Raw genomic sequence first — 24,689 nt, 5'->3', positions numbered from 1 at the left:
TCAATTCTCTCTTCCTATAATTAAATAATACTACCACTTACATACAGCTTACAGTGTGTACCAGCATTTATATCTGTTAGTTCATTCAGCCTTCAGAACAATCCTTTTTTTTTTTTTAAAGATTATATTTTATTTATTTGAGAGAGAGTGAAAGAGAGAGCACAAGAGGGGGTAGGGTCAGAGGGAGAAGCAGACTCCCCGCCGAGCAGGGAGCCCGATGCGGGACTCCATCCCGGGACTCTGGGATCACGACCCGAGCTAAAGGCAGTCGCCCAACCAACTGAGCCACTCAGGCACCCCTTCAGAACAATCCTATGAAGGATGTATTATTCTTGTCCCTATTTTATAATTGGGGAAACTGAGGCTCAGTAATTTGTTCAAGGCCACAGGGCTAGTAGCAGAGTTGGGATTCAAACCCAGGCAGTCTGGCCCCACACACTTAACCCCTATGCATGGTACCTGTGACTCTTTGCAGGCATGCGTTATAGTGACTTTCTCACTTGTCTTACCTTCCCTATAGGACAGCAAGCTCCTCCAGGAAGGGCTGTGGGTATGGTTCTGGTATACCTACTTAGTAATGGGGTGCCTGGCTGGCTCAGTCAACAGAGCATGTGACTCTGGATCTTGGGTTGTGGGTTCAAGCCCCATGTTGGGCATAGAGATTACTTAGAAAAGAAATGACTTAGTGGATGTGCCGTAAGTATTTGCTCACCCAGAGAAGAACACAGTACTCAGTAGATGGGCTGAGGAGGGCAAGGGTGGAGAATTTGGAACCAAGGTCCCTGGGGTCAAGACACTCTAAAGTGTGGGTAGGGAGGCCAACTTTGATAAATGATACAGTGGAAAATCTCTGCTGAAGAGTAAGCAAATGTAAATCCAGTGAGTACAAACTGAGCGGGCAAGGGAGATGCCAGCGGAGGTGTGGAGGTCTGCACACTCTGAGGGACCTGGGGCCATACCTTAAGGCCTTGCTGCACAAAGTGGGGTCCCTGGACCAACAACAGGGGAGCCTGTTTTGAAATGCAGAATCCTAGACCCCACCCCAGACCATGGAAGCAGAATTGGCATTTTTTTAAAAGATGATACAGAACTTTATTTTTTTTAGAGAGAGAGAGAGAGAGTGTGCACATGTGTGTGGCAGTGGGAGGCACAGAGGGAGAGGGAAAGAGAATCTTAAGCAGGCTCCACAGCCAGCATGGAGCCCGACGCAGGGCTCCATCTCACAATCCTGAGAACATGACCTGAGCTGAAATCAAGAGTTGAATGCTTAACCAGCTGAGCCACCCAGGCGCCCCAGAATCTGCATTTTTTTTTAATTTTAAGATTTTATTTATTTATTTGAGACACAGAGAATGAGAGACAGAGAACATGAGAGGGAGGAGGGTCAGAGGGAGAAGCAGACTCCCTGCCGAGCAGGGAGCCCGATGCGGGACTCATCCAGGGACTCCAGGATCATGACCTGAGCCGAAGGCAGTCGCTTAACCAACTGAGCCACCCAGGCGCCCCAGAATCTGCATTTTAACAAGACCCTCATGGGAGTCATATGCACACTAAAGTTGGTACAAGGCTCCCATAAGGCCAGACATTCAGGCCCACTCCCAGAGGTTGTAACTTAATTGGTTTAGGGTGGGGCCAGGGCATCCATATTTTAAAAAACATTTTCAGGTAACTGCACCATGCATTCCATGCCTTCGCTAGAGACGTGTGGGACAGAAAGATGGGGGATAGCAGGGGATGGAGAATCCCAGCTCTGCCACTAATGAGCCGTATGACCTTGGGCACGGCACTCAAAGTCATATGAAGAAAGCAGATTCGATCAGTGGTTCATGACACTCAGAATCAGAAAAATACACATTCTTGGGTCAAGTGAATTTTAATTCCCAGGGCTGGGCCTGAGGAGTTTAGCAACGACTTCAGAAGCCATGGGCACTCATATAGCTTCTAGACCAGGAGAGATCCATAGAACAACTAGAGTAGTGGCTCTCATGCTGGAAACATATTAGAATTACCTGGAGAGCTCTTGAAAAGTACCAGTACCAAGGCCCTACTCCCAGGCATGTTAGGCCTCAAACCTAAAGTTCTCCCAAGTGAGTAGACTATGCAGTACGATGGAAAACCACTGGTCTCAGAGTAGTTAAAGATGTGAAGGTCACATAGCACCAAGAATGTGGGCTTCTGAGGTCCTTTCAATTCTTTGAGGTTTCCTATTTGTGAAATGGGGATAACAACACCCATTTTTTTTTTAATTTTATTTATTTGACAGAGACACAGCAAGAGAGGGAACACAAGCAGGGGGAGTGGGAGAGGGAGAAGAAGGCTTCCCGCCAAGCAGGGAGCCCGATGCGATGCAGGGCTCGATCCCAGGACCCTGGGACCATGACCTGAGCAGAAGGCAGCCGCTTAACGACTGAGCCACCCAGGCGTCCCAGCAACACCCATTTTAGCAGCCTGTTGTGAGGATTAAGTGTGATAAAGTTACATATACCCTTGACCTTAGTCAAAAGTCACTTCATTGTGAATCCAGCTTCCTCAGTGGACTAATGGGAACAGCCCTAGAAAGGCAGGTCCAAGTTCACATAGCTGGGCAGCAGCAGAACAGACATGACGCTCTGCTCCAAATGCTAATTCTACTGCACTGTGTAGCCTCCTCTGGATATGGGAAAAGAGCCCAGAGAAAACCCAAACAACCCCAGATGGCCATACTGAACTCCGGCCAGAGCACTGGGCCAATAGATAGTCCCTCACACAAAATAAAGCCTTCGTTTTCTTTACCCAAGAACCAGGTTGCTTGGCTTTCAACATGTTGCTGATGGTGTTTGATTCTGACCCATTTGAGTTTGACCTTCTTTTCTGATCACAGTGTCAGGAATGAAATAAATGCCTCCGTGGGGACAATGGAGTGGGAGAATGATTCTTTTCCCACTGTGTGGAAGGCGAACGGGAATGGGAGGTGAGGGCTGAGGGATCAGCCAGCTGGAAGGTGGTTTCAGCAACTTCAATGTGAGGGCTTGACGGACTGTGAGTACTATGGGTTGAATTGGGTTCCCCTAAAAGATGTGGAGGTCCTAACCCCCCGTACTTGGGAATGTGACCTTTCTTACTTGTATATAGGGTCTTTGCAGATAATCGAATTAAGACGAGGTCATGAGGGTAGACCATAATTTAATAGGACCGTGTCCTTAGCAAAGGGAAATTTGAACACAGAGACAGAGACACACAGGGAGAACAGCTTGTGAAGATGAAGGCAGAGATGGGCGTGATGCATCTATAAGCCAAGGAAGGTCTAAGATGGCCAGTGAAAACACCAGAAGCTTGGGAGAGGCATGGAGCAGATTCTTCCCCCAGCCCTCAGAAGGAAGAGACCCTGCGGACACCTTGGTCTCAGACGTCTGGCTTCGAGAACTGTAAGACAAGAAATTTCTGTCGCAATACTTTGTTACAGCAGCCCTAAGAAACTGATACAGTGAGGGCCAGATCCTTGCTCAAAGAACCCACTGTCATGCACCAAGGCAAGGAGACCCAATGACTTCGCTGAAGAACGAGAACTTCAGAGAAGTAAGAGTGGTCTGTCTCTCGTGTGACCTACCCCATGGTGGGGATGCCCTGCTTTATCTGGTGCAGGGACCTAGCCTTGAAATACAGATTGTGTTCTAAGTTCAAGAATACCAGCCTCTTTGTTGATGTTCTCAAATATGCCTGGATATGAACAAAATCCGGGGATAATTTTCTCAGTGAACAGTACAGCAGGTAGTAACTCTTTCCTTTTTTTTTTTGGAGAGAGAGAGAAAGCTTGAGGGGAGGGGCAGAAGGAGAAGGAGAGAGAGAATCCTAAGCAGGCTCCATGCTCAGCGAGGAGACTGATGAGGGGCTTTATCTCATGACCCTGAGATCATGACCTGAGCTGAAATCAAGAGTCAGATGCTTAACCGACTGAGCCACCCAGGCGCCCCAGGTAATAACTCTAGTATGGTTTGCTTAATACACGTCCGGTGCTCTTTTAAGTGCCTTATGGATATGAATTCATTTGATTTTGATGAATTTTCACAATAATCCTCCCATGTAGGTACTCTGATCATATCCATTTTACAGACAGAGAAACTGAGACACAGAGAGGTAAAGGAACTTCTCCCCAAGGCTGAGCAACTAGAAATGTTAGAGCTGGAATGCGGACCATCTGGCTGGAGAGTCCAGGCTCTTCACCATAACAAAAAAAATGGTTACCACTTGCTTGAGGGCTTACCCCGGGGCGGGGGGGGGGGGGGGAGGGCAAGTGTTATTCTAAATACTTACATTCTTAACCCATCTCACATTCACAACCGTTTATCCAAGCTCTGTTTAATTCTTTCATATTCACACTTCCAGGAAAGCTATTTCAATTTTGAATTTAAAAAGGCCCCCCATTTTCCATAACACACACACATACACACACACCCAGGTCCCTCTTACAAAGCTGGTCACCGGCTGCTGATCCCACAGCTACCCCTAGTGGATATCTTCCAGTGGCCAGCTGCTTGCCCTTCCCCCTCTCAACACACCGTGCCCACCCCAACTTCCAGCCCTGGTCCTCCAGCTAAAATGATAGAGTGAATGCTTCTCTGGGAGAAAGCAAGACCTCTTAAGGCCAAGGTCATGCTTTCCAAACTAGGATTTGATCGATCTTTTTATTTTCCTGGTCGGAGGCTTGGGTGACTGGGCCTCCCAATCACTGTTGGTGACTTGGGTACAAAATAATAACTCTTGCTTTGACCAAGGGAGTAAGAGAGGGGAAAGGAGGGAGCAGGAGAGCAACATGGAGGAGGAGAAGGCGAATGGGCAGAAAATAAAGGAGGGAGAAGACGAAAAAGCGAAGATAATGGCCTATCTGTGCCAGGAACGGGGGCTAGGTACTCAGCACACCCTTCCCACCTCCAGAAACCCCAAGAGGCTGGGTAGCCTGCTGCTCAGAGCCGGTCTCGAACCCAGTCCTCCAACCGCTGTCCTTGAGAGCTGGGGGGTGGGGGCAACAGCCTGGTTCAGCAGTTCTGACAGATGGGACACTTTTCAGTGTGGATTTTCTGTCGGGTGGGGAAGTGAAGCATTTGATGCATTTGATGCATTTCAGTCGGGTGGGGAAGTGATTGCGTCTGTAAAGTCCACAAGGAGATTTCTCCACGGTTCCACGTAGCCCCTCAGGGTAACATTGAGAAGGCAGCTTTGATCATCGAGAGGATTTTTCCCCCTACAGATGGATGAGAGTCACACAGATACCGAGTAGGAGCCCAGGCAGTGCCCACCTGTGTGCCCTGGGGCCTCTGGCTCTCAGCCCCCTGCCCCGCCCAGCACAAAGGCTACGGAGGCCAGATGTGACACAGCTTCGTCTCAGGATTAGCCAGTGAGACGCCCCAGTGCTTACAGGTTCCCTCCAAATCTGTCTGATAACTTAGGAGGAAATAGATTTTTCCGCCTCAGTAACAACAGAATTGGTCTTTGCATCTGTAAAAATTACACTCTAGATGACAGCAATCCTGAACATTAATCAAGTATCAATCACTGACATGAGTGGAAAATAGAGCTGGAGTCTTTATTCAAGCCATGTTGTGAGCGAAGCAAAGTGAGGGCTGATTGTGGAGGATACCCTCTTACAGGTTTTTTTTTTTTTTTTAAAGATTTTATTTATTCATGAGAGACAGAGAGAAACAGAGGGAGAAGCAGGCTCCCAAGGAGCGGGAAGCCCGACGCGGGACTCGATCCCAGGACCCCGGGATCATGACCTGAGCCGAAGGCAGACGCCTAACCATCTGAGCCACCCAGGCGCCCCCTCTTACAGGTTTGAAACAGCACCAGAGAGTGCAAAGAGCATGAGCGGGGGGTGGGGGGGTGGGGGGGTGGAGGGCCGAGGCCTGACGCCACTCCTAAGGGCACCCGCTCCCCGGGCCTCAGTTTCCCCATTTGTAAAACGAGAGAAACACTGTGGGCCCTCGGGTCACTGAGGGACTGAGTGAGAGGAGACGTGTTAAGTGTATATCCTCAACAGGCCCTACATGGAAGCAATGATTTTTTTTTTTAAGATTTTATTTATTTATTTGAGAGAGAGCATGAGCGGGGGGTGGGGGGAAGGGGCAGAGGGAGAAGCAGACTCCCCGCTGAGTAGGGAGTCCGATGCGATGCAGGACTCGATCCCAGGACCCCGGGATCATGACCTGAGCCGAAGGCAGACGCTTGACCGACTGAGCCACCCAGGCGCCCTGGAAGCAGTGATTTTTTAATGGCTCAGAATAATTGGGGAGAATAAATCTACTTTTTTTGCCAAACATTAGCTCAGAAGGTATTTAACACGCGTGGCATCCACACCACATTCTCTTTCAGTTCCCACTCCAGTTTCTGAGCTGTCTGGTGCCCACCAAAAGGGCCTCTCCTCACGTGAGTGGCACTGCCCTGCCCTCCCTCTGTCCTTATCCCAATATCTCCGACTCAGACCTTACCCCCTGGCAAGAGCCTTCCGCCCCAAATACAAAACCTGAATCTAACCCTGAGGAAACATCAGGCGAAGCAAACTGAGGGTCATTTTACAAGATAGTAGCTTGTAATCTTGACCAGGGTCAAGGCTGGGAGCGGCAGGCTGCAGGACCCTCCCCATTCAATGCAAGGAGACTAAAGGGCCAGGAAAGCTAAACCCAACATGTAATTCTGGATTTTTACTTTTTTCTTGGCTATACGGGGAAGTTGGCAACATTTGAATAAGGTCTCTGTTGGTGACATTAGTTTTCTGATCTCGATAATCATGCTACACTTATGTAAGAGAGTATCTTTGTTTTTAGCAAATACACATTGAAATATTTAGGGGTAAGAGGACATGATACTTGCAACTTACTCTCAAACAGCTCAAAAAACCTATAAACCACAATATATAAAAATATATGAAAATGTATATCTACACACATATATATGGGGGAGGGGGATGAACTATTTTTGCAACTTTTCTGTGAGTCTGAAATGTCCTTCTTTCCCCCCAAGACAAGCACTCCACAGTCAACCACACTGTCTTCCTTTCACTCTGTGAATGTCCTTGGAATGTAGTTTTTCATGTGGCTGGTGTGTAGGGATTTCTTCTGTCCTCCTCAGGCCACTGGACTCACAGGCAAATAATGTTACCATGGGAAGGGACCTCAGCGACCACCTAATTCGAACCCTTCCAGGTGACGTGGCCAGGTGCAGAGGGGCCTTCGGCTTGTCGTCCCTCAGCTGACTGGGCCTGAGCCGGCCCTGGATTCCGGGTCCTGACACCCTCCCCTGCCCAATGCTCTTTCTTCGACTCCACACTGTGTGACCGCACAATGCATTCAGCCCCAAAGGAGTGACAGCTGTGGGACATGGAGCCCTCTGGCCTTGGGGGCAATGGATGGGGACCTGTCGAGAGTGGGCAGAGGCCCTGGTGTCAGTGTCCCCTTCCCTTCCTGCAGATGGACTGTGGTACGAAAAATGTTCGGCTCTAATCTAATCTGTTCCCAGGGCTTGAAGGGACACCTATATGCTAATGAGTCTCAAATTTGTTCCCCAACCCCGACCTCTGTCTGAAGTCCCTACTCCTGTATCCAACATCCAACTCTTGCCCGTTGAAGGGGCACCTCTAATGTAACATGCAAAGCCAAATGCTCCCCTTCTCCCCTCCCCTGCTCTTCCTCATCTCAGTCCAGCCCCTCCATTCACCTGGCTGCTCAGGCCAAGCCCTGAGGGTCAGCCCAGCCTCCTGTTCACTGGCCCCTTGCAACCTCACCATCAGCCACACAATCCTGTTGGCCCCACCTTCCAAAGAGACCCAGCACCACTGACACCAGCCTGATTCAGGCCACTGTGCTTTCTCCCTCAGGCTTCTACGAGCACCTTCTGATGGGATCCCACTCCCACCCTTCCCTTTCCAAGTGTGTCCCCCACCAGTGACCTGAGGGAGCTCAAAACCCACCCACGCACTTCCGCCTCACTCTGAATAAGCCCCAGTCCTCACCAGGGTTTACCCTGTAGGCCTCCTGCATAGTCACGCCCCTTTCTCACTGTTCTTCACCCTAAAAGCTCCAGGCGCCCCAGCTCTGCTGCCCCAGGAGCATGACCGGCCTGGCATGCCCCAGGCTCAGGGTCTTCCCCTGGCCGCTCTCCTTGCCCGGAGTCCTTCTGCCAAGTATCCACGAGGCCCCATCTCCAAGTTCACGCAGGACCAGCCTCAACCCTCTTCAGACAGGCCTTCCCTGACTAGCTCATGGGAAACAGCACTCCCTGCCCTTCCCCACATTGACTTTCCTGATTTGTTTCCCATCTCTATCTCCCCATTAAGCTCCTAGAGGCCAAGGATCTATTTGGTTCCCTTTGTATTCTGGCTACTGAGTGGCACCTAATAGGAGCTCAGTACATGTTTGTTAAAGTAATGAATGAATGCATTGTTAAGTTAAAGAAGCAAGGAGCAGAACAGTGTATATAATACACACCCACTTATTAAAAAAGAAAAAGGAATGAACACATCTATGCTTGCCTAACTTTGGGAGGATTTCACAGCTATGGCCTCTGGGAGGGTGAATGGGTAGCTGGAGGCAAGGGAGGAGGGGGACTTGTCAGTGTAGACCCTCTTGGTACCTTTTGAATTTTTTTTAAAGATTTTATTTATTTGTCAGAGAGAGAGAGAGACAGAGAGCACAAGCAAGGGGAGTGGCAGGCAGAGGGAGAGGCAGGCTTCCTGCTGAGCAGGGAGCCCGATGCAAGGCTCGATCCCAGGACCCTGGATCATGACCTGAGCTGAAAGCAGACGCTTAACCAACTGAGCCACCCAGGCGTCCCCCTTTTGAATTTTTTAGTAGGTACATGTATTGCTGATTTGATGAATTAAGAATACATATGCATATCAAATCATTATGTTGTACACCTAAAGTGAATACGATGTTGTATGTCAATTACATCTCAATAAAAAAAGGCCACCTGTAATTGAATCCACATTTCCTCCCCTAGAATGTTATAAGGCACACTTTCACCAATGTGAAAACACATGTATTATGGATATAAAATCGTGATATACAGATTCTGTATGTGCAGTACATCACTTTTTTTTTTTTTTTTACTGTAAAACCGTTTGGTGAAGTTTATCATAGTCAAGGCTAAGAGACATGATATCTCGTGCCTACAGTCAGAGTTCTCAGAAACCTCCCACACATACACAGTCCCCTGGAGACCTAAATAAAAAATAACTGAAAGGAAGACCGAGACAGAAGAAACAAAGACAAATTAGCTTTAAGGATTACTTGTGGTTAAAAAAATAAAAATAAAAAGTATGCCCACCCCCAAGGCCCAGCCTGGGTAGGGGCCGTGACTTTTCCAGGTCTGAGGGCCTCGTGGCCCTCTGCTATACCTGGTAATGTCCTGGCCCTCCACAGTCCTCGCAAGAAGTAGAAGAGACATTGCATCTGTGGAAAGGGGCAAGGGGCGGCAGTGGAATGCTGGACCTTAACACCTGGGAGAGTGGCCCAGCTCTCTCGCACTTGAGGGACTCTGGGCAAATCCCTTGCATGGCCTCGGTGGGTCTTGGGTCCCTCCACTGTAGCGAGGGGGTGCGGAGGTTGGAGCTGTCATCTTGGAGGACTCTTTCCAGTTCTAACACTCCATAGTCCTGTTTTGAGGAGATGTTGCCTATTGAACCACACAAATGGACAGGTGCTATGCCTTTGAGATCCATGCAGACATGATACTGACGTCACAGGAACCCTCCTGCCTGACAGCGACCCAGCAGGGCATCCTCCTGGCTACCTGAGCCTAAGCATGACTGAATCAGAAAGCTAAGGCTCACCCTCATGCTTCCAGAGGCTTCCTTGTCGAGCCTGGGGCTCGGGACTTTTGTACCCTGTGCCTCTGCCAAGTTTTATTAGCCAAGTAAAGTGCTGTGGAGAGCTGCTACACATGATCTGAGCAAAACAACCGGGAGCCAGGCGTGGACAGGGCTCCCTCTGTGTCCTCGGGGCTGGGCCCACCCTGGAGAGCAAGGAGGAGGTCAGGTGGTTTCATGAGCCAGCGGCACAGACTATTAAAGTAAACTTCCCTTTCCTGAAAGATGCTGGCAAGAAAAAACCATGAAAGGCCCTGAGTTGGGGAAGGGAGAGGGCAGCGGGAGAGAGAAATTGTAGACATCGATTCTCCAATTATCTGCAGGAGGAGAAGGAAATGGCAGGAATGCACGGAACTGGCTTCTCCCTCTGGAATGTCCCCATGTTACTGTTTTCATTACTACAGTTGTCTTGCTAGCTATTTCAGACTGAAACTACTGTTAAGATTGGTTTGCATTCCCTCTGCACATATCAGTGAACTGGTGGAGAGATGTTTGGGAGTGTGTGGGGCTCCAGAAGGAATTCCCTGGGGGGTCAAAGAATTCTCGAGTTTAGGGTGTAGGTACAGCTTGGGGGAGTACGAAAGAACCAAGTGAAAATACTCTAAGTCAGACAGGAATGAGAAAGAAAGCCTATCTCTCAAAAGAAGCTGGATGATGCCTATGGTTTGATTTCCTTTTTTTTTTTTTTTAAGTTTTATTTACTTATGTGATCTCTACACCTGATATGGGGCTCAAACTCATGACCCTGAGATAAAGAGTTGCACACTCCTCCGACTGAGCCAGCCAGGTTTGATTTTCTTTTTTTTTTCTTTCTTTCTTTTTTTTTATTCATGAGAGACAGAGAGAGAGAGAGAGAGGCAGAGGGAGAAGCAGGCTCCCAAGGAGCAGAGAGCCCGATGCGGGACTCGATCCCAGGACCCTGGGATCATGACCTGAGCCGAAGGCAGACGCTTAACCATCTGAGCCACCCAGGCGCCCCAGGTTTGATTTTCTTAACCAATGTATTTAAGCCTAATTCTGCCCTTACTGTGAAAGCTCAGGAGTTGTAGTCTTTGGAGGTGTCTTTGGGGCCTGGGAGTGGGGTGGGGAGGGAGGCGCAGAGTTGTCACACTCAGAAAAGGGCCATTAAAAGAGGCTGTATAAACTCTGTCCCTGGGTATTAAAGCAGACGCAAGACAGCATTTAGGCTGGTGGGTTTAAATTGAGGGGAGCTGCAGAATCCCTCTGGGATAGGGCCTGTTCTTTATTTCAAAAGCCCCGGAAACAATAGTAATTCAACCTGCTTCTCTATGTCGTCCCCAAACCTGCTGCTTCCCCGGTCCAGGCGCCAGGCTGAGAACCACGGCTGTACCTGTTCTGGACACTTACGGCCTGTGAAGTTTCTCCCTGCACTCTGACTATAAAATCTTCAGGTACCTATAACAGCCGTGCCTCATAGGAATCTCCTCGGCCTTCAAATGGGAGAACTGGGCTTTACCCCCGTTTTATTTCTTTTCTATTTAAGGACATTCCAGAACTGTGTGTATAGGCTACAGGCACCTCAGGAAGAAGCTCAGGTTGCAAAGTCTGTCTTAACACCAAAGGAAGGTCATGTCCCATTTCCAGGCCAGGACCTGTCCTCTGTTCTGTCATTCACCAGTTTGCATTCAATCCATGTTTTGTGAGCAGTTAAATGTTAACCCAGGCGCCTCTTTACAACTGCATTGTTTAAAATGTTACTCTTATCAATCACTTTCCAAATCTGTAAGCCCCACGCCTCCCCAGCTGCCCTGCCCTGCCACCCGATGCTGTTCCTCAAAATAAGGCCTTAACTCTTTGTAAGTGGCTTTTCCTTTTTCTCAGTTTGCCATTCAAAGCCTTCCATGGTCTGGCTCCAGGATGATCTTCCAAACTGCCCCCTTTCATTCTCCTTGCAACCCATGCCTACTGCTGCTTCAAGCTGGCTGGCTGCCTCACTCTTTCATATTCTCCTCCTGGAGTGTTAGAATAACTGCATGGGATTGTGTCATTAGGATTATGGATGCACCTTAACTATTCCCAATGGCTAAACATCTTTCTGCTCCTCCTCTCTGAATTCTGCCAGGAAGGGTACAAGGAATTATCTAGGCCAGTGGTTGTCAACTTTGGCCAGTCACTGGAATACGGGATTATGGGGAGTGGGACGGTGGGGGGTCGTGCATTTTTTTTTTTTAATTGAGGTATAACATGCATATAGGAAAGAGCAAAAATCACAGTGTGCCACCTTTTAACTTTGGATGTACAAAACAGCCTCGTAACCAACATCAAGAACCAGAATGTTACCAATGACCCAGAAAGGCTGGGGTAAAGGAGGCTTTTGAAAAATTCTCACTTTGGACCCAATCCTCTGAGACTCTTATTCCTAGATGTGAAGTAAAGCCTGGGATTTACATCTTTAAGATTTTCCCCAGGTAAGTCTGCTTTCCCATGCACCACCAGACTCGGAGAGCATGAATCTACAGGGGTTTTCAAATTGCCCCTCATGTATCACCTTGGGGGATGGCGGTCGCGACAGGGAACCGTCAGACCCGCCTTCCCCTTCAGTCAGAGCCACCTGTATCTCTTTCTTAAACTGAGCCTCCAGTTTAAGAAAGGCCTTCTCTCTATGGATGAAAACAACCCCTTACTCCACGATTCTGAAAACTACCTATTGGTTCATTGAGGAAGCAGAATGACAAGGATGGATACGGATGGATCTGTATGTATGGACGGAGAACAGGTATTGGACCTTTCACAATAGGACTTGCTGGTTAAACAGCCCCTATAAGGCTGTTTTGTATTCGATGCTGGAGCGTGAAGTCCATAGGGCAGGCGGTTGGGAAGGAAAGGCCTTGGTAGACCAAGAACAATCTGGAACCCCATGAGCATGGTTTAAAACTCTTGCTGCCTTTCACATTGATAGTAGGGATAGCCCCCAGAAGCCATGGACCTAAGCACTCGCAGCTGGCCTGGGAGTCAGAGAAGCTGAAGGGCGATGCAGGGAAAGCTGGAGCGATTGCAGGCCTGGCCACTGCTACCGGCAATGGGGTGAGCCAGCAGGTAGCTGACAATGCATGTACTGCTTCCCTTCTGTCCTCCAGTTCTCCCCAGAATCCCTCTGTGGCCCAACCCAATGACGAACCCACAGGCCAGGGAATTCTGGGAGACGTAGTTCAGCCTAGCCAGGCCGACCAGTGACAAAGCCAGCACCACCTGGCCAATCGCTGGTTCTTAAGCTTGGCTGCATGCTGGAATCATGTGTGGTTTTATTTATTTATTTATTTATTTATTTTTAAAAGATTTTATTTATTTATTTGACAGAGAGAGACACAGCGAGAGAGGGAACACAAGCAGAGGGAGTGAGAGAGGGAGAAGCAGGCTTCCCGCCGAGCAGGGAGCCCGATGCGGGGCTCGATCCCAGGACCCTGGGATCATGACCTGAGCCGAAGGCAGACGCTTAATGAATGAGCCACCCAGGCACCCCTCATGTGTGGTTTTAAACACACAGAAGCCAGGACTAGCACCAGGATATGAGAAAGCTTCCCAGGTCACCCTAATGACCCTACAGTCCTGGCTACGAACCACTGCCTGGCAGCCTCAGACTAGCCCCAGCCTGGGAGGAGGAGCATAAAAAAAATCTGCTTATTTTTTCGAGGGTTTTCTCATTATCCTGCCTTCCTGCATTGGTCTGTCCTCTCTTCAAGAACCCAGACACAACCCTCCCGTGGTCCTCAGCACGCTGGCTGCACCGCGGACCAAGCCTGCTGGTTATCTGTCCCCCTGTTGCTCAGTGGATCGGGAGCACAGTGGGCAGACCCTGGGATCATCCCAATGCTGGCAAGCTCATGGTGAACTACTTGGAAGTTTTCACTACTAAGCTTCTAAATAAAGCACCTCTTCCTCCCAGGCATAGATGAATTAAATGATTATAACGCAGCCAAGTGGTCAGTGAGCACTTCACCAAGGTGTGGCGGGGCCGCCACTGTTGGGTCATTCTCAAGGACGGCTGAAAGACGAGGACGACATGAGCCACCAGAGGAAAAAAGCCAGAAAAGAGGTGGGGGCCAGAAAGAGCTCAGGTTCAAGTTCCAGCACGGAGGCAGCCTTCCTTGGGCAATGTTTTCAAGGTTCAGGATCAGCCCCACTGCCTGCAGGGGTCATAGAGAGCATCGGAAAGAGGGATGCGAAAGAAAGAGCTTGAGGTGGCGGGAGGTCCAAAAAGCAGGGGCGTTTCTGCATGCCGGGGAGTAACTCTGTTATAGGGAACGGTTATCTCAATTACAGATTCGACCCTTTGCTTTCTTTTTCCTATCCACAATGTGGTCGTTTCTAATGAGGTCTGAAGCATGAGATTGACACCATTGATCAAAATAAGGTCTTTGGGATTTCCTTTTGGCTTCTATTATTTATGCTCTCCCAGTCCTCCCCCTTACAGCAGACAGTGGAGCCTACTGGGCCACCCCATTCCATACTCTGTACATAAGTTTAGAGAGAGAAACTTTCTGAGAAGCAACGGCAGGAATCTTTCATGCCATCTCTGTGAAGCTACCCTGGGGAAGGATCAGGCCATGCTCCAGGATGTTCAGTGGCCTATGTTTACTCTTTAAGGTCGCTTTCTGTGCCCCAAATGGATTTGAAGCTTCTTGAGGGCGAGGCTGATGCTTGATCCCCCTTTACTGGGATCTTGGTGCCTAGGACAGTGCAGCAGGAAGGATCCCGGACGCAGGGATCCCAAGTTCCAGGTTCTAGTTATAGCTCTGCTCCTCAAAAGTAACTTGAATCCTCCTCGGCCTCAGTTTCCTCCTCTATAAAGTGGGAAGTACCTACTTCATGAGGTTATTGTGCAGTGCCCATGAGACAGCGTGTGGGGAAATACCTCTATGACCCCAGAAGTGTTGTCCAAGTGGGAGAAACTGTGTGAAGAGCTGGTACTTCTCTCAAGAACAAGGTGCTGGCTGATTCCCTTGTCGAGGACAGGGCGGCACAGAGTGGCAGACCTAGGCTGCTTCTGAGAGATGCCCAGGGGTGGAGGCAAGGGGGGGGGGTGTCCCCGAGAGCCTACAGAGTGAGAGCAGTCTCTTTCTCCCTGCCCCTCTCAGGAGATCCCTGTGCATGCTTCCTCGCTACAAGCTGGTTTTGGCCTGGTCCCCTGTTTATTCATTCATCTTCTTCATCCAGTGTTTCCTGAGTACCCACTGTGTGCCAAGCACCATGCCAGGGGTTGAGAACTCAATGGTGAGCAAAAACAGATGAGGTTCCTGCCTTTCCTTCCCAAACAGGTTTGGACTCAGGCTTATGCACTGAGAAAGTTGGACAACTAATTTCATGTAGCCCCAGGGACAGAGGGAAATGTTGTGTTTTAGTGGGATCCTAGAGTTAGCTGGAAAATATCAACGTGTTGAGGGCACCTGTAATAAAAAGAAGAAAAGGAAGAAAAGGTAGACTCCCACCAACCCCCCGCTGGGTCTTCCCTTACTGCGTCCCGACCTCAGGCTTCAAGAGTCCTACTCTTTATGACTTTACCCCTTATCGAAGCCAGCTCTCACCTAACTTAATCATGCTAAGGTGGTCAATGCTCTCGTGGAACTACACTTAACAGGGGCGAAAGCCTCGAGGTGCAGGAATGATGCCCCTGCCAGACAGAGAGATGTCAGAGGTCATCCTAAAATCACACCACAGGGGTGGCTGCTTCAGACTGGCACTTCCAGAGACAGTGAGGTGGAGAAAGTGGGGCTCACGGCAGGGGTAAGTTCCCCTAAGCAAATCTTGTGGCCTTTAAAGATTTCCAAGGATCAGGAGCAGATGCTGTTGTCAGGGTCCCAGCTTTTGTTTAGGGAAGGTGGGTTTGCAGGTGCTTATGCCATTACCAAAAGCAACTGACTGGATAATTAGCTACATCAAAAAAAAAAAAAGGGGGGGGGGGGGGGGGGAAAGAAAGATCAAAGGATTTTCGGTAGCCAGAAAAAGCTCCACCACCAGGCTCGCAGTTCTGACCAAGCTGCCAGATAACCCCACCGATGAATTTCCAGCTGGATTTGTAACTTTCCTCTCAGTAAGAAAACGAAGACATATTTTAAGATGAACGCCCCCAAGACAAATTCTGGAAAGACTGTAGGTAATATGAACCCCAAGTGGACTCATTAAAATAGAAGTTTCTATTGTAAAATAAAGCATAGACATTCAAAACCACACAAAGCAAATGGATTGCACTGGGAAAGATAAGAAGGCAAACGCCCCGGTAAGCACCAGCCAGGTGAGGGGAGAGGACTGTGCCGCCCCCTCCAAGAAGCCCCTCTACACACATGTCCCAACTGCAGCCCACCCCCTGACCCCCAGAAGCAACCGGACTCCTAACTTACACTCTTCAGTTCCAGTTCGTGTTTGTTTATGGTGTCATCACCCAACTGTGTGTCCTGAGACGCTGTAGGCCAGTCCCGCCCATATTTTATTTTATTTTATTTTATTTTTTTGAAGATTTTATTTATTTATTTATGAGAGAGAGAGAGAGCACAAGCAGGGGGGGCAGCAGGCAGAGGGAGAGGGAGAAGCAGGCTCCCCGCGGAGCAGGGAGCCCGACGTGGGGCTCGATCCCAGGACCCTGGGATCATGACTTGAGCTGAAGGCAGACGCTTAACGGACTGAGCCACCCAGGCGTCCCAGTCCTATCCATATTTTTAGATGTCCTTTACATTTCTTTTAAGTGACCACCAGTTCTACCTCCATCTATGCCTTATCTGTTATCTGTTGAGGGCTCAGGCCACCAAACCTGCATTTTTCCACTGGATTTTGCCTTGGTGCATGCCAACACGTCCAAGTGCACTCACTCTTAATGCAAATAATCACGTGCCTGAGAAAAACCCTGTATGTAAGGCATGTTCTCAAGGAGGGCACACCCCACCATAATCACTTTCTCACAATAGAGGTAATGAGACAGGAGGAGAATGGGATCTGGGGGAGCTCTCTGTGTAACTAGTGATTTATGACATTTTTTTAAAACAATTGGAAGTGACTGGTAAATGCTTCTCTTTAATGCCTTTCAGTATAGTTTGGAATGGGGTTTGACATCGCGCTATGCCCCAGGGCACAGGGTTGTATACTGTTAAGTTTTATCAAAGATGATTGCATAATAGGAGCCTGGATGTAGCAAAAGCCAAAGGAATCTCCACCACTAACCAGACTCACCAAATGTAATAAATATAAATGACAAATGAAGGGAAGATGAGATCTCGCCATTTACTTACGGTTTGAAGCAAGAAAAGTTACACTTGAAAAGTTTTCCTTTCTCTTATCTCAGCAGATGGTCCCACAAACACAATTATTAGCATTTCACAAGGCTTTATCAAACATTGACTTAATAGAGAGTGCATCCACTTAATGGTAACCTCGAGACCCCGCTAATAAGTCCAGGACCCTAAATTACATGCTCCAGGGCTCTGACACCCCAAAATGGACAAAAGAAATGAGCACTCTTGTACTAGGAGACAAGAGGTTTTATAACACTTAAAACTAAACACGTGTGAGGGACGCCTGGGTGGCTCAGTTGGTTAAGCGTCTGCCTTCAGCTCAGGTCATGATCCTGGGTCCTGGGATCGAGCCCTGAGTCAGGCTCCCTGCTCAGTGGGGAGTCTGCTTCTCCTTCTCCTTCTGCCCCTCCCCCCTGCTCCTGCGCGCGTGCACGCTCTCTGACAAATAAATAAGATCTTTAAAAAGAAAAAAAAATTAAACATGTGTAGGGTCTGTTTTGATTTGCACAGAAAGAAAAAACTCCAAAACTGATGGGTACAGCAAAAAATTCAAAACCCAAGGCACTCTTCAAACGCAATAGGTTCCTGATACCACTTTCAGACCTTTATTACAGCAGTATTATATAAAGCCACGGAAGGGCCCTGAAAGACGTCAGGGGGAATAAAAGAAATCAGAGAGAGGCCCGAACTGATCACATTCTGGTTCTCTGTTCATACTTCTTTCCTTGGTTCTCCAGGGGGCTTTTATTTGTAAAGGAGATCAGGATTGTGTGTCCTCCTCCCTGTCAACAGCGGGGACAATGTGGGACGGAGAGGAGCAGGGAGGGAAACAATCGGGAGAAGAACTTAATGCACAGTGGACAGGCAGACCCAGGTCTTTCCTGGGTTCAGGAGTTTTTCAAAATGGCTTGCTTGGATTGGGTTCCTGCTCTTAGAGTGTAGACGGTAAGTGAGTTGCAATTTGCTAAGTTTTTACAACACTCTAGGGTATTTCCAGTGATGACAATGTGTATGTTTAAAACTCTAAAACCCAATTATTTTGAATTCACTTTCACGGAAAAGGCAAATCTGATTCAGAAGCTTTTTTCTGATTCTTAGTGCCTGTCCTAGGCTACCTTTCTGAAAGATCTGATACTCCCTGGAATTCCTTCCTGCCTGGGCTCTGTGACACTGTCATGCTGGGGCTCCGAGTCTAACTGCTTATCTTCCCAAATGCTCCCACTGTTCCTCCGGGCCCATCTCTGGCTCACTAGGAATTCCACAGAGTCCTTCCTTGAACCCTTTTTTTGTCCCTGTCCTCCACCCCAAACCCCATCATGGACTCCTATCTTCTCAAGATTTCCAACTTCAGCCTCTAAGAGCCACCCAGTGTATGACCTTCCAGAAGGGCAGGCTGAGCTGGGGCCCAGCGGGGATGTCCCAAGGCAGACCAGAACTTGGAAAGGGGGTTAAATCTACCATGGCTTCCATGCCTCTGTTAGCTCACTTCTCATGCTGGGCCGGGTCCAGGCTAAGCATGTTATGTGCATTATGGCATTTAATCTTCACACCGCCTCCCTGAGAAAGCATGATCATACCGATTTTCTACACAGGAGATTTCAGCCAGCAGAAGGCAGGAACTAGGCAAGGCAGAGCTGAACTGTGACCCTAGCTCTGAACCATCACGCTCTTCCATCTGAAGCAGGAGACTGTGTCCTCGTGTTTCTGGACGTCAGAAAGACTCAAGAGCTTTGGGGTTTGCGCCTTCGGGGGACCAGAGGGAGGACAGATCAGTGGTTACAGGTTTCAGCCCTGCTGCCTCTGCCAGGCAGCCACGGGAGAGGGTCCAGCCCTGCCTGTAGCCAGGTCCCCCCGCCACTGACCACCCAGCTTCCCCATGAGGATCCACCACTGAAGACAGGTACGAGGCCTCCCACATTTCCCAGGCTGGAATGTAATGGGACTTCTAGGGACCAGGGCCTGGGCATTCCTTTTTGGCAAACTGTGTGTATCATTTTACAGGAAACCACTTTACTGACTAAACATTTGAACCTATGACTATCAGAGAAAGTTCTAGATCTGGGAGATGTGGGGAAGAGGTAGAGACATGCATGGATCTGTCTTTAGATCAGCAACATGCTCTTTTGCCATCATGCTCAAGAGCGGGGGTCTTCGAACCCTCCCTGAGCCATTTTAAAGTCTTCTTGAATACCGCCTCTTTACTTCATAGACCCATGTTCTACACCACCAACTACTACATGGAAACAAAATAACTGGTGGTCTTTTCTTCTAGTTTGTTTTTAACTTTTTCCTATTGAGTATCTAGTTTTGTCAGCCAGGTTTGGAGCATGGAGAGTGAAGACGAATGTTGAAATTGGCCACTGGGGGTTCATTTACTTATCATGTTTTTTCTACTCAATGGGAGTCAGTCCTGAGATGATAAGTGGGGGGCTCAGGTGCAGCCTGGGCCACTCGTTCCCAGGGCCGGCACACAGAGTGGCTGGATCAGGGCCTGGCTCAGTGAGGCCTAAGCCGCCATGTTGGAGGAGTAACCACTCTAAAGGACCATGTACTTAGCTAGGGTATGTGTGTGTTAGAGTGACTTACCCTGCGTGGATGGTTGTGATAGAAAGTGGGATGTAAACAGAGACCCAGAAAAAGCTCATAGCAGTGAAATTGCCCTCGGATGGATCTCACACCATGGCTACCTGCCTACACATCCAGCCCTGTTCCTCCTACTGGAACACAGGCAGTTAAAAATGAAACGATCCTGGAAACTGAAACCTACTTATCCATGGCAATTTAATAAATAACTAAGGTATACTAGGCCTTATTAAAATAAATGTGTAGTGTATTTTCTTATCTTCTGACGCTCACTTCTTCACTTGTCAGCACCTGCTGGGGGCAGCTGGAGTAATCTCACCAATTTTGCTGTGTGTGCATATCAATTCAATTTCCCCCCAAAAAGATAAAAATCAGTAAAGCGATTAAGTTACAATTAAGGTTTGTCACTGAAAGCACAGACAAAGTGAAAAGGCTGAGGAGGACTTGTCCTGAGGTCACCAGTGACTTCCTTGCTTGCTCTACCGTAGGTGATGTTGTCATTCACCACGCCTCCTCTTACTTCTTGAAATTCCCTCCTCTTTTGGCTTCCATCACACTATTCCTGGCTCTCACACTGGCTCCCTAACTGTTAATCTGTCTGTCCGTCCATCCATCCATCCATCCATCCATTCATCCATCCGACAGTTAATGACAAGCACTGGAAAAAATGACAAAGTATATTTATGTCTGGTTTTATAGTTAAAAAATGTTTATGTATATTATTTCATGAATTTCTCACTACAACCATGTGAAATGGCTGTTGGTACCCCCACGTTACAGATGAGGAAACAGGTCCTGAGAGGACCCGTGATTTATTTACAACAGCACAACCAGCAGGTGGCAGAGTCTGAACATGCAGTCAGCTTTTCATCCCAGTAAGAATTCACAATGGCACTCTCCTACATACTGGTCGGCCATAATTTCTCTACTAGTCTCCCTGTTCTGAATTAAATGTCATGATCCAGTCGATATATATTTATAAGACAGTGCTAGGCTCTGAGGGATCAAAGACTGGGTCCCTGCCCTCCTGCAGTTTGTGGCCTAGTGGGGGAGATAAGCATTAATCATATGTTCACACAATAAACATTTGTTTTTGAGGTATAAGAGAGTGCTTACTCAGTTATGGAAATCAGAGAAGTCTTCCAGGAGGAAGTAATCATTAAGATGCATTCTGAAGGATGAGTAAAGAGTTAGCTTCGGGAAGAGAAGAGGAAGAAAAACAATCATATACAGAGAAGGAAAAGCATGGGCAAGGGCCCTGTGGCAGGAAGACCCAATATGCTGAAACACTGAAGGTCGGCTTGATTGGCATATTAGAGAGTGAAAGGGGGCCTGGAACAGGATGTGGTTCAGACCATGCAAGACTTTATAGCCATGACAATGATTTACTTTTAGCTTAAAAGCAATGGGAAGCCAAGAGAATGATATGATTAACTTTGATCTTCGATTCTGACTTTGGTGAGCAGAATGGGTTGTAGAGGAGCAAGAGTGGAGGCACGGAAAACAGCTGGAAGGCTTTTGCACTTGTCCAGGTGAGAAGTGATGACAGCCTGGACCAGTGTGGTAGTGGTGGAAATGAAGAGAAGAATCCCACAGAGGCCCCCTGCTCTGCTCAAGCCCATTTTCTCCCTAAACCCTGTCATCAGAGTGTGCTCACGAGTTTGCAGCACATGGAAGCTTGTCCACACTGCGGGGCTCCGCTGGAGTCTCTTCTTCCAGGAAGCCTTCTCCAGACAATGCCAGTCCTCCAAGATCTTTCAGAAGCTCTGTCTACCTTCTGCACTGTCCATTCTCACACCTGATTCTCCTCTATGGCTTGGCTGTTCTTCAGTCCATTCCTGGAGATGGCATCATTTGTCTTGTTGTCTTGCTTTCTCCCTTTGGAAAGTAAATGCTTTGTTGGCATTTGCTGAATGGTATCAACAGGGCTCCTCTGGAAATTACATTTGTAAATGATTACTCATGCCAATTGCCCTATCTTTTTTTTTTGTTTCTAAATTAAACACTGGTTGCTTAAATCTGTCTTCATGATCTTGTTCTATCAAAATGTATGTCCCCAATTTTTCTATAATTTCCTCTAAACTCGTTTCCACATTTCTCCTAGTATAAAGCAGTTTCAGAGGGAACCGAGTGAGAGGGCAGGGTGGGGGCAGGAGTGTAATTAAACAGGGGCTGTCTGACCAGAATTCCTATACCTTTTAATGGGGTATTTGATTAATCCTTTCCACAGGCACCATTATTCATGCCTTGATGGAATCTCATTTTATAGCCCTTAATACATGGACCCAATTTATCCACATCACATTGTATTCTAATACTTGTCATCCAAGTTATTAGCTATCTCCTTCTTAGTGTAAAATCATCAGCAAGTTTGATTAGCTTATTCCCTGGGGATGATAGGGGAGATAAGAACAGATACAGTACAATATGACCACCAATGGTTCTGCATTCTCAAAAGAAGACTGCTAAACGGCATCCATTTATGCAGCTGGGGTGGCCAAAATAAACATGTATCCCCATGGGAGGGTCTCTGTGTGGGACCCAGGAGTCACAGCCATGAAGGGCTGACTGCCTCTGTGCCCAGCAGTACCAAGCCATCATCCCTAATGGGATCACTTTAATAAAAAAGAGTGAGGCTCCCCCACTCCTGCTTCCCAACATCCCTCCCCCAAATATCCTTCCTCGGAGGCACAGCCCAGAAGCTCCCCTTTATTCCAGGACACCATGTCTGCCTGGAATTGCTCTCCTTTGCCTCCTGGGCATCTGGAAGGCCAGAGGACCTAGGAGATCTTGGGGCTGTTGACTGCTCTTTCTCTAGGACAGAGATGGCTCTAAGCGGGCGCCCCTTCCTCCTCTTCTCTGCAACCAAACCTAAGCCTTGGGACTCCCAGGGGGCTTCAGTCCCTTATGAGCAACATAGCCCATGGCCTGAAGAGATAAGGGGTCCACATGACCCCTACAGAATCATGGGCTTAAAGCCCCCAGAGTTTCCAATGCCCCTTCCTCTACACAACCACCCCTCCTCAGCCCCATCAGGCAGAACTCCCAGAGCCAGCCCTGGAGTCCTTTTTAAAGCTCCCGTCATCCTTCATCAAAGGCCCCATATCACTTACTCCCGTGCTTTTCTGAGCCTGGCAAGGGGAGGATGAGAGGGCCTCACTCTGTGGTGGCGCCCCTCCTTCAGGAGGTGGCGTCTCACTCTCAGGCACTTGCTTCAGCCTTCTGGCTTTCTCTCTCTCTTAGCTTGCTGGCACTGCGGGAAGTCAACTGCTCTGTTGTGAGCAGGAGAAACTGAGGCCTCCTGCCTACAGCCCAGTGAGTGGGCCATCTTGGAAGAGGGTCCTTGGGCCCCAGACGAGCCTTCAGATGACAGTGGCTCAGACGACTGCCTGACCACAACCTCATGAGAGAGCCTGGGCCAGAAGCACCAGCTATGCCACTCCAGGCCTGTGACCCATGGAAACCGTGCCAGACAGGAAATACTTGTGGTTTTAAGCTGCCAGATGTTGGGGTAATTTGTTACATGGCAATAGGTTACTCATACACTCTCCCTACTTCAGAGGAAAGTCTTGATCCCCTCCTTCCCTTCAATTCGCTGCCCAGGTTCCACTTTGATCTCTTCTCTCTGTTTAGGGAGTCTGGTGTCCCTCTGGTACCTTCTACTGACCCGTCGCTGGCCTCTACTGAGTGTCCTCATGGTCTCGAGGGCTCTTTCCCTAAGAAGAGGGGCATGCATGGTGCAGGGGAGCTCTCCGGAGCCTGGGTTTGGGAATTCTAGCTCTTTGCCTGCCATCCAAAGTGACATCTGGACTTAGAATGACTTTCTGCAGAGAGTAGCCTTCCTCAGGCCATGAAACTCCCTCTGTTTCCGAATCCCGGGGGCCTAATGACTTCAGTCAGCCAATAGGCAGCATGAAAAGCCTTTGCAAGGAACTTGTTCCCCTTTGTATCATATGCTCATCTCCTGTACCCTCTTTACTCATCTGCAGTTTCCGCAAAAGGTCATGTCTTGTTTCAACTTTGCAGTTAAGCGCATCTGACACTAAGTAGGGGTTCCCAAACTGGATGGAGATACAATCTGGCTTAAGCGTTGCAAGCTCTACCACCGCACTCCACCCCTACTGGCTGTGTCTTGCCCGCACAGGCCACCTCAGGAAGAAGGTAGTGATCTGATTCTCACTTCTCTCATAAGTGTACAGGGAACAGAATGTAGTTCGCATTGAAAAAAAAAAAAAATCCAGGTCGCTTTTCTATCTGATCAAATCCTGGTACTTTTTTTTTTTTTTAAAGATTTTATTTATTTATTTGAGAGAGAGAATGAGATAGAGAGAGCATGAGAGGGGGGAGGGTCAGAGGGAGAAGCAGGCTCCTCGCTGAGCAGGGAGCCCGATGCGGGACTCGATCCTGGGACTCCAGGATCATGACCTGAGCCTAAGGCAGTTGCTTAACCAACTGAGCCACCCAGGCGCCCCAAATCCTGGTACTTTTTACAGAGTATATGGTACAGGTCTATGGGGCAGGGTCAGACAACTACAGATGTCAATCTCTTGGAAGTCTTGAAACAGGTAAAAAACCAGTAGACCGAAGCAGCAGAAGGGACCCCAAAGCAGTGGTTCTCAAAGTATAGCTGCTGGGCCCATGGTGTCAGCATCCTCAGGAGGCCTGGTGAAAATGCACATTCCCAGGTCCCACCCCAGACCCACCAAAGCAGAAACTCTGAGGGTGGGGCCCAGCGATCTGTGGTTTAACAAGCCCCCTGAATAATTCTGATGCATGGCTAAAGGTTCAGTATCACTGACTTAGAGGATTAAACATCTGAATTATTCATTCTTTCACTCATAAGACATCGACCGAGTGCCTATTCGCCAGACACTCTGGGGCAGGGAAGAGGAGTTACAAGGAGCTCCTTCCACGAGCAGCGCGCGGTCCTCCCTTCTCTTGCTCTACGACAAAGCTTGAAAAGAAAGCAGGAATTTGAAAATACTCATCCAAGGAAATGGAAATCACTCTTCATATGTAACTCTTTC

At 48.5% G+C, this 24,689-nt stretch overlaps 1 protein-coding gene across 3 annotated transcripts in view; it reads right to left on the bottom strand.

Moving 5' to 3' along the window:
* Nucleotides 1-24,689, bottom strand: part of ATXN7L1 (ataxin 7 like 1) — a 232,955-nt gene that overhangs the window by 105,482 nt on the left and 102,784 nt on the right. Inside the window, exon 4 of one of the 3 annotated variants that reach the window (XM_021682896.1) lies at nt 21,455-21,540. The exons of the other annotated variants lie outside the window; for them this stretch is intronic. Coding sequence (XP_021538571.1) covers nt 21,455-21,540 — 86 coding nt within the window. Of the gene's footprint in view, nt 1-21,454; nt 21,541-24,689 lie in introns of those variants that run through there. 3 annotated transcript variants of the gene reach the window in all.

Source organism: Neomonachus schauinslandi, chromosome 12 (genome assembly GCF_002201575.2).
Source record: "Neomonachus schauinslandi chromosome 12, ASM220157v2, whole genome shotgun sequence".
NCBI classification, from domain to species: Eukaryota; Metazoa; Chordata; class Mammalia; order Carnivora; family Phocidae; genus Neomonachus; species Neomonachus schauinslandi.
This window is presented reverse-complemented; position numbering and strand designations above follow the sequence as displayed.